This window comes from Amphibalanus amphitrite, unplaced genomic scaffold, assembly GCF_019059575.1.
Source record: "Amphibalanus amphitrite isolate SeventyFive unplaced genomic scaffold, NRLGWU_Aamphi_draft 002256F_arrow, whole genome shotgun sequence".
In the NCBI taxonomy this organism is placed as follows: Eukaryota; Metazoa; Arthropoda; class Thecostraca; order Balanomorpha; family Balanidae; genus Amphibalanus; species Amphibalanus amphitrite.
The window spans coordinates 22,989-32,938 of NW_024883741.1; the positions used below are offsets into that span (position 1 = coordinate 22,989).

Here is a 9,950-nt window from a genome sequence, read left to right on the forward strand (position 1 = left end):
ACGTAAATTTTCTAAAACTGGCATCACTTATCTGCTACTGCTTTGGGTCGAAAATATTGGTCAAAAAAAAAACTGGGAGCGTTGTTTTTTCGGAGCTATCCCTGTCTCCATTGAAATTCTCACACTATGTTCAAATTACCCCACGCTAAAAGTTATTTTGCCATTTTTAAAAACAGGGTTCAAAAGCAAATTTCTTGGATTGAAGGCACTGATTAGGTCATTGTACAACAACAGCCGTTGCGTCGGTATTAGGCGCTAGCAATGCAAGATTTTGCGCTGCAATGAAGTTGCAATGACGTGTTGTTAGGCGTTTATCCTTGCGAAATTGATTTTTTACACTGTGCGTCAACATCTTCATTCCCTGAAACTTTAAATCCCGTTCATATGATAGCCCTTTTAGTTACGATAATTTCTCTCATTGGTCTTATTGTCATGCCACTTATGGATTTTCCGTAATTTTGTGTTATTCACACTATGTTCAAATTGCCCCACATGTTCAAATTACCCCACCCTACCCTATATGAAGCGCCAAGACCCATCAACTAAAAACAAACACGAGTAGAATAAGTTGTTGCACAACGGTTTAACCCGGCCGGGCCCGGGGGGTAATCCCAACCACCGCAGCCCGGGGGGGGGCGTTTTTCGCCCCCCCTGTCTAACTCCGTAAATAAGAGAGCTACGGAAACAAAAGCGATACCAAACGAAAGGTCCTTACGAGACGATTCTAATGCACCTAAAATTTTTGACCTCAGGTCAATTTTCAAGGTCAGAGGTCAAGGTCAAAGGCCAAAACCGGCACATGTGTAGTGATCTCAAAGTAAGCCTTCTAGAGGACGGCAGGCTGCATCAAACCGGCAAAATTGGGTGTCAAACGAAAGAAGAGAATCTGAGGATTCTGAAAATGTGCTCTAAAGCAAAGGTCAAGGTCAAGGTCACGCTCAAAATTGACCTCAAACTTGGCACTTTTTCGCACATCTTGCGTGCTAACTTCCAAGATGTTTTGAAATGTTTTGAGGCTTATCAGTTCCCTATTTGTGGTTCATCTTACGATACAAGGCTGCTCAAAGGTCAAGGTCACAGAAGAGTATCCCTGCTAGAGGCTATTTCACTTACTAAGTTAGTAATAATAAATAAGACAATTTTGCCATCCGGAAGCTCTAAATGAAGGCTTAGAGGAAAATAGATGCCAGATTCGTGATCAGCGGGTACAAATCCATCATAAACGACCTTTCATGTGTCAAGGTCAACCAGAGGTCATTCGAGGTCACATGAGGTCAACATGAAACTTGACCTTTTCCGAACAAAATATATATCATTCGACGCGGCTTGACAAGGCAAATGCGATGGTACCACTGCCGTAGCTCTAGGACCATTTTTGTCGAAGTTATTTGCGAAAAACTAAAACCACATTTCGGGGTCGTTGACCTGACCTCTGACCTCAGGTCACCAAAACTATTTTTCTATTTTTCTCTAGGTCAAACGCTACACAGCCGTGCTCGTAATTTGTCTTTATCTCTAAAACTCTATTTTTAGCAGCTACTTGAAGTTTGCGTCTGTGACGCCGAAGTTTGCCGTGCAGGGGTCTAGAAAAATGGACCTTGTGACGTCATCAAGGGGGCTAGGTCCAAATTTTTTACTTCAGAAGATGTCAAATTGATGGGAGAAAAGGTACTGAAAGTTTCGCCTTCCTATCCCTAAGCGTTCGGGAGTTATCGCAAATATTCGCCAGGGGGGGCGAAAAACGCCCCCCCCGGGCCCGCGAGGGTTAATAATTACCTACAACAGTTTCGTATTTCAAGTTGCTCATACGCGGCCATTGCATTGTTTTCAGGTAACGTCTCGTGCACAATCTCACTGGTCTTTTTGTATTCAAACTATATTTGGTTAGTAAGTAGTAAGTACTAAGTACCTCATTAGTGGAGTGAGTAAGCACATGCTTTGTTATTCAGACTCGGCTAATGCATACACCTTTTTATGCCTAATTTAGGCGGCAGTGCACACATTTCAGTAATAATGCAGGCGATTTCGACATTACGCCATAGTCTGCTATGCCAAACTGTGGAAATCACGAGCGTCCATCGCGACGCGACGCTGGCGGGTCACGATGTGCCTTTGGTCGTGACGTTTTCCAGTTTATTGTGTCGGCTGTGAGCCATCCCGCTTGCTGTAGGTCACACTGTACTTCATCGGTGTCTGAACCACTCCGAACTTGGTGTCGAGCGACAGATTCTGCCCGGGGACTGCGGAGAACCGGAATCGCTGCATCAGACCCGCGAACAAAATGAACGTCTCCATTCGCGCCAGCGTCTCGCCGAGGCAGAACCTCCTGCCGACGCCGAACGGAATCAGACGCTCGTCGTGTCGCACTGCGCCGTCGGCGGTGAGGAACCTCTCCGGTCGGAAGGCCTCCGGGTCTCCCCAGTACTCGGGGTCCATGTGGATCTCCTGCAGGTGCATGTAGACGAAGGTGTCCTTGGGGATGGTGTATCCGGCCAGCGTGGTGTCGCAGGTGGTGCTGTGTGGTATGCCCTGCGGTGTGATGGTGCACCGCCGACTGACCTCCATCAGGGTGGCCTCCGTGTACGGCAGGCGCGACCGGTCGCTGTAGGAGGGCAGCCCGCCGCCCAGCACAGCGTCCAGCTCCTGCTGCACGCGAGTCTGCACGTCCGGGTACATCACCATCAGCAGGACGGACCAGTGCAGCATCGTCGCCGACGTCTCCATCCCGGCCACGAAGAAGTCCATGCTGACGATGACCAGGTTTCGTTCGGTGAACTGACGCGCCTCCGCGTCCTCCGACTCCATCTCGATGAGGAATTGGTCGATAAAGTCGCGCGGACTGGAGCGGTCCAGGGTCTGCCGGTGCTCGGCGATGATCTTGTCGAAGATGCCGATGGTGGTCTCGCGATGGCGGATCAGCGGCGCGTACCCGCTCCACTCGGGGAAGAAGTGCCGCAGCCACGGCGCGATGTTCATCGGGCTGCGCGGGCCCACCACCCGGAAGAACTCGCTCACGCTGTGTAGCATCTGCTTCGCCTCGGAGCTGTTTCGATCTACCCTCATGCTGGCCACCATCTGCCAGACGACGTTGAGGACCGTGATGTTGAAGAAGTCGTTGTGGATTGTCAACGGCGAGTCGATATTTTGTTCCATCTCTTGGGCGAGACTTTCGAATTCATCCAGCACCACACCCTCCATCGACTGTTTACCAAAGCCGAGATCTCGCAGATGTCTCAGCGAGAACCGGCGGTGCTCCTTCCAGGTAGGTCCTTCGTTGAAGATGATGCCCAGCTTTTGCTGAAAGCTGCGCACTAGTGAGGTGAACAGGGAAGGTCTGCCGGAGAACTCCGGCATCGCGGTCGCCTCCTTGATGAGGTCGAAGTCGAGCAGGTGCACCGCCCGCTGTCCGGTCGGCATGATGATGCCGATGATGTCGCCGAATTCCTTCCGACATTTGGCGATCAGCGGTCTGAAGATGCCCTTCCGGGTCTCATTGATGAACTCGATGTTGCCGAAAATCAGGAATGTTGGCGGGCCTGCAATGAGGAATCGGAAACGGCACGTAAATATGTTTTTTTTTTAGGGCTTTGGCCCGCACCTGTACGAACACACTGCCAATTTCTGGAACGTTTCACTCTGGATGAATCCTAATGATAGTTGGTCGTTACGGTTGATCAATTCTTTTTTCAACGGATAGCCTTTTCTAACAAGTAACACTCATCGTATTTATTTCAGTGAACGCCTACTTTCGCCAGTTGTAGTTCAATTTTAGCCTATAGGTACTAATTAAATTGACGCCTTATATTTTTTTAATGAATGTAAGTCATCAAATAACACCGAGCAGCAAACGCCTGCTGAAGCGTCAGCGTCGCCCATTGTCTCGTGGATCGCTCTAAGAATATGCCCGGCACAAATTAGGATAGGCATTACCTATGTCATGCACATCATAAACACAGATTATGTAGATCGCCAGGTGTATAGCGCTTTCCTTTCGACGCGGCCTACAGCAGAGTCCAACATCAGCGTTTATTCTAAATCCACAGTCGCTGGGTGGTGTAATAATTCACGTACCTGGTGGAAATCGGTCGGGTCGGTACGGCCTCCTGATCCACACCAGGAGCAGCAGGAGCAGGAACAGGAGCGCGACGAGCGGGAGCCACATGACTGGCGCCCGTGACCTACACCACAGCCGTACTGGTTCGGCGCCCCTCGGTGACGGAAGTGCCCGAACCTGTTCGGGGATCCGTCGAACCCGGGGCACCCAGCACCTCTGACAAAAGAGCTGCAGGTTCTCGGGAAATTAGGCGCGCTGCTCGGTGCTCATGACGATGAGAGGAAGGCGTATTTACGTACATTTGGGGAGTGTTTTTTTTTTTGTAAAATGAATTTAAATAAGCCTAAAAAAACTCCAACCGTGATCATGTGTGCCGAACGCTACCGTGGCTGCCATTTGTGAACGATATTCGCTGGAATGTCGGCATCTCGAATACCCAACTGTGGGTTCAAGGACGTGCGCTGTTTCTAAAACGGGAACTCGGTACCGGCCCCTCTGACAGTACAGGCTGCGCCGACGCATAATAGTCAAGCCTGACAAGAATAAAAAACGGCAGGCCGCTGCTTCTCGCTGCTCTGCGCAGTGTGCACTGTGCAGGGACCGGTTCGTGCAGCGAGGTCAGGCCTAGTGACGTCGTCATGACAGCCGAGGATCTCGGGACCGTGAACTGTTAAACACTCAGTTCTAATATTGGGGATTTGATGGTGTATAAAATCGACTTCAATTGGCCTCTTCTCCAAATCGGTCCTCGAACTCCCGAGACTGGATCTAAATTGATGACTCAAACCAAACATGGCGGGGACGCCAATCGACAATTCATTCAGCCGGGAATAATATTGCGTTTGATGCATGAGAGTAACAAAAATTGTACGCTAGTGTACGGTGGGAGACCAACACCACGCTGTTGTCTGACAAGTTGTTGACATGCTCTGAAAAGTTCAGCTGCGCCTGGGTGCGCCGGTGTTGGGGGTGAGCACTTTTGTGTGACAGGTGGTGACCAGACGGGCCGGGCCGGCGAGGCGGACGGGAGGCAACTTATCGCTGTTAAGTTATGTACGCATGAGCAGGTGTGTACCGTCTATATGCATGCAGACTGGTGCAAAATGAAAAAGGCATTTATTTTAACCCTGCAGTTAGACAATTTCGTCTCCTGCAACTTGCACTGGAGGGGGGAAAGCGTCAATGGTCCCAGTCAAAAACCCTGTAACAAAATTTCGCAGAAAAGCGTACGAAGCGCTAACAAAAGTTTATAGTAAGGGTGTAGGGACCAATCTGATTAGCCATATATCAATGAAATCCCTAAATTTATGTTCCCCATTTTCTACTTAAGCACTAGCCAAGGGGGGTTGGGGTATTACAAGTCAGGAAGGGGGAGATCATCCCTCACCGTTTTGCTCCTAATGGCATTAAAGCATAGCCATAAAAATGAACGTGTTGGAAGTTACTAAAGGCAGCGAATGGTGGCTCATTTTAAGGTCTCAAGTCAACTGACGACCTGTAAACTTAGGTCAAAGATCCAAATAAATATTTTGATTTCGATCAATAACTTTGACAAAAACGGTCACATAGCACCGAATATGGTGTAATTGTGTTTGTCACTCGATGCGCTGAATGACATACTTTTTGGTGAACGGCGTAAAGTTAGGTGCTGACCTCAGGCCAAGGTCAGGTCAAATTGGGTCCAAGTCATGCAATGATGCTAAGAAGATCGAGTAACATATCATTCGATTCGGCATATCATTCCGAGTTCATTGGTGTCTTTCTCAACTCTCTACCGCAATTTGTACGCGAGTTATAGGTCAAAAACCCAAATGACTTATATGATATCATTGGCATCGTAGGTATATGACGTCACTCAAGGCTGAGATCAGACATGTGCTTGGATCCGGAAAAATGGATCTGAGATCCGATCCCATGGATCCCGATCCGAGATCCATTCAGATCATAGATCCAACCCCTCAATTTTGTCGAGAGATCTACTGGGATCATAGATCTGACCCTTCAATTTTGTCGCTAGATCCACTCGGATCATAGATCTGGCTCCCCAATTTTGTCGTGAGATCCATTGGGATCATAGCTCATACATAGGTGCTCAAAATGTTAACAACTTTCTTTCATAAGAAGTTATGAATACCAAAGTATGGTTAAAAACAAACAATCTTATACAAAGACCATATTAGTAAAGGCATCCAGTTACATTATACAGAATACAAAATAAAGGAGGCTCATGACGGTCACAACTTGAGAGAATTGAGTGACATGAAGATTGTTCACAGTTCACATACCAACAGAAAAGTTTGCATTAACAATTAACATAGAGGTAAGTCAAAGTAATGACTAATGAACAATACATAACTAGGTACCTACCACATCACAATTCATGCTAGAATCTACATAATGATATTGATAAGACAATCTCATTGATCTTGCATTAGACAACCATGAGGCTTTCCAGTTTCCAGCTACCACAATTGATTGATAAGCAATAAAAGATGATACTGACACATGTGGCTTGGTTAGGTAAAGGTATTTCAATCTATTGAAAGAAATATTTGATAAAATAAACTGAGATATAAACAAAAGTATAAAAAAATTCAACAGCCTGCGGAAGCGATGGGAAGCGAAATATCAATTGTAATGGGCTTGGATATTTACCGTAAAATGATTATTCAGTATCTAAATTGAACTCGTGACGTCATTTCAAATAACAAATGAGCTAGGCGTTCTACCTTCGAGTATAATGAAAATAAATAAAAAATCAAACTGGAAAATCAAAATTCTGGAGTTTTTTTTAAAGAATGTTCATTTTTTCTGCCTCACATGATTTTACGATACGATTGTTTGTGAATATCATCTTTGTAGCGTTGAATTTAATGACGTAAACGTAAGCTGAAACGATATATGGCCCTGAGCGGTGTGCGCCTTGCATCTTAATTTTATTCACTTTTCAAAAGAATAACAATATCTTACGTCATTAGTTTAGAGGGCCTATTACGGGGAATCTTTTGGAATTGTAAGACACCTCAGTCTTCAGATACAGCCTCCGGTCTTACTGCATGTCTCTGTATTCCTGTGTTCTCAGCTTGACCGAACACACAACACACAACCAGCCGCGCCTCCGGGACGACGGTGAAAACAGGGCGCCTGGGGCGATTTGATCAAGGTTCGTGAAATTTACACGTGACGTTTGGCACTTAGAAGGCCCACGAAGGGGAGAAGCTCTAAATGTCACGTGACTAATATGCCCTCCGGCGCCCTGTTTTCACCGGCGTCCCGCCTCCGGCCGCGCTCCACACACACACCCTCTGCCCAGCGCTCTGCTCTGCTCTGCTCGCGCGCCGACGCGCGCGCTTCCCGCCACAGCCGGGAACACGATTTAGCCGTGCATCCTTCACGGCTCTCGGCTACTAAATAATATTATACCTACTTACACTCCTCCCCTCCTATTGAACAATATGCCAACGACAGTCACAACAAACGCTTAATCAAAAGACCAGTGAGCAGGGTCGAACCTTTTCGGGGGGCGTACCTCACGCCCGAAACGGGTGACAGTTCGCGGCCGCTGATCCACATCCCGCGGCGGCTCGGCATCGAACGGCGGCGGCGGGGACGGCGGCGGAACATGTGGTACCTCCGGCCGGTGCGGCACAGCGTCATGGAGCGGTACAGGGTCAGGTGGCGGCACACAGTCAGGTCGTATCTCGGGCAGACGCGGCATCGGCACGTGCGGCAAAACAACAGGTTGCGGTACATAGCGGCCAGCTGTGACACCTTGGGGCGGAAATACAATTGGCGCCCCACCCATACCAGGCACACTATGGGGCCGGGCAATGGGCGTTCCCGGCACATCTCGCCAGAGAGACAACCCATGCGCTCTTGTCGCGGTCCTGTGCCCCTCACTCACAGCCGGCGGGCGCTCCACTGTGTTGTCCGGCTTCAAGCGGTTGTGGTGCACCACCAGACTGCGCCGCTTTCCCTCCTCGCGCACTCGATAGTTCACTGGTCCACATTGTTCTATGATCTCAGCCGCACGCCAAGGCCTCACAAACTTATGATATTCACCGCGCTTCGGTACATTGCGAAACAAGAACACTTTGTCACCCGGGCGATACGACCACTCGTTCATTCTGCGCTCATACAAAGCTTTGTTGCGGTCATGGGACAGCTGATCGCGCTTAACCACATCCTTAAAAGTAAGTCGGAGTGTCTCTCTCAAATCGTCTATGTACTGGGGGAAGGTTGGGGCCCGATCCACAACCGGCCGATCACCCAGCGAGGCTTCCGCCGGCAGGCGGGGCTCTCGCCCAAACATCAAGGCGAACGGAGAGTATCCCGTGCTGTCGTGCACCTGACTCCGGTAGGCGAGCATGAGCATCGGAAGATGCTTATCCCACTCCGTGTGCTGCTCAACAAACTTAGCCAGCATGTTCAAAATGGTGCGATTGGCTCGCTCAGTCATCCCGTTGCCCATAGGGTGATAACTGGATGTCTGAGACTGCTGAATGCCGAGCAGTTCGCTCACAGCTTTCATCACCGCACCGACAAAGTTCCGACCTTGGTCCGAGTGCACACGTTTCATGACGCCAAAACGAGAAATAAACTCATTTACAAGAACATTCGCAATCGTAGTAGCCTTTTCATCCGCGAGGGGATACGCTTCAACCCAGCGTGTGAAGTGATCAGTGATCACTAGCAGGTGATTGTAGCCTCGAGCGGTTTTCGGCAGGTTGGTCACAAGGTCCATGGACACCAGCTCCATCGGCTCGGACGCAGACAACTGCCCCATACTCGCACATGGGCGGGGAGTCGGAGAGTTTCGCGAGGCACAGCGGCGGCACTGTTCGCAAAACTCAGTCACCGTACGCTCCAGGAGCGGCCACCAAAACCTGAGTCGCGCGACTTTCGCCAGCTTTGAAGCGTTGAAGTGCCCACCCGACGGACCATCATGAAGCGACCCCAGCACCACAGGCACGAGCTGGGGTGGGACTACCAGCTGCAGCTGGTCGTGCCCCCTCGGCCCAGCCCGGAACACTCTGTACAGAACATTATCAATCAAACGCAGACGTGACCACTGCCTCCAGTACGGCAGAGCGCCCTTTGACACGGAGGACTGGGAGGGCCGCTGTGTGCTCCCAGTAAGCTGCCTCTTCACCTCCGCCATGGCGGGGTCTGAGTTCTGCGCCGAACACATGAAATCAGAAGGCCACATGGACTGAACGTGGCGAGCTGCGACGGGAGGCGACTGAAAATCCATTGTGTCTGTCTGTGTAGACACCTCCTGCGTGGGGTCCGGCCTCCGACTGAGCGCATCCGGAGCCTCATGTAGCCTACCTGGCCGATGAACAATCTCAAACTGAAACTCGCCCAAAATCTCCAGCCACCGCGCCAGAAGCCCGTCAGGGTTTCTGAAATTCACAAGCCACTGCAGAGCGGCATGGTCTGTGCGGAGCGTGAACTTACGACCCAAAAGGTAATGTCGGAACTGCTGCACAAACGTCACAGCTGCGAGTAGCTCCTTTTTAGTGACTGAATATTGCCGCTGGGATTTAGACAGGCTTTTACTGTCAAATGCCACTGCCCGCTCACCCTGTCCATCCCTCTGCAGCAGAACCGCGCCCATCTTTGACCCTGAACAATCCACGTCTAGTACGAATTCGCTCGCTCCCGGGGAAAAGTCAGGGTATTTCAGAACCGGAGCCGTGCACAGCGCCGCCTTTAGCGAGTCAAAAGCCATCTGAGCCTCCGCATCCCAATGGAAGTCTACGTCTTTCCTGGTGAGGTGATGCAGCGGAGCCGCGATAGCAGCAAAATCTTTGATGTACCGTTTAAAGTACGTTGCCAATCCCAAGAACTGTGACAACGCCTTCTCATTCATAGGCACCGGCCAATCCTTTAC

The 9,950-nt window shown here is 49.8% G+C and overlaps 1 protein-coding gene across 6 annotated transcripts; it reads right to left on the reverse strand.

Moving 5' to 3' along the window:
- Window positions 1-1,845: 1,845 nt before the first annotated feature.
- LOC122376711 (methyl farnesoate epoxidase-like) lies at window positions 1,846-7,170 on the reverse strand. Of its 6 annotated transcripts, none has more exons than XM_043356641.1 (3): window positions 6,654-6,688; window positions 4,072-4,282; window positions 1,846-3,536 (listed from the first exon to the last, which is right to left on the reverse strand). In XM_043356641.1, exons 2-3 carry the CDS (start codon window positions 4,160-4,162, stop codon window positions 2,134-2,136), a joined length of 1,494 nt encoding a protein of 497 aa, XP_043212576.1. In that variant the 5' UTR covers window positions 4,163-4,282; window positions 6,654-6,688; the 3' UTR covers window positions 1,846-2,133. The 6 variants fall into 6 exon arrangements, with proteins under 6 accessions (XP_043212576.1, XP_043212575.1, XP_043212579.1 ...); XM_043356640.1 differs by having other exon boundaries at window positions 4,072-4,494; window positions 6,654-6,669; XM_043356644.1 differs by lacking the exons at window positions 4,072-4,282; window positions 6,654-6,688 and adding an exon at window positions 7,108-7,170.
- Window positions 7,171-9,950: the final 2,780 nt, after the last annotated feature.

Bases quoted from the DNA above. Each gene is read 5' to 3' on its own strand.
- LOC122376711 (XM_043356641.1), bottom strand. From the start codon at position 4,162: ATGTGGCTCCCGCTCGTCGCGCTCCTGTTCCTGCTCCTGCTGCTCCTG. The intron at 3,537-4,071 runs GTACGTGAATTA...TCCTCATTGCAG, and splicing joins ACCCGACCGATTTCCACCAG to GCCCGCCAACATTCCTGATT.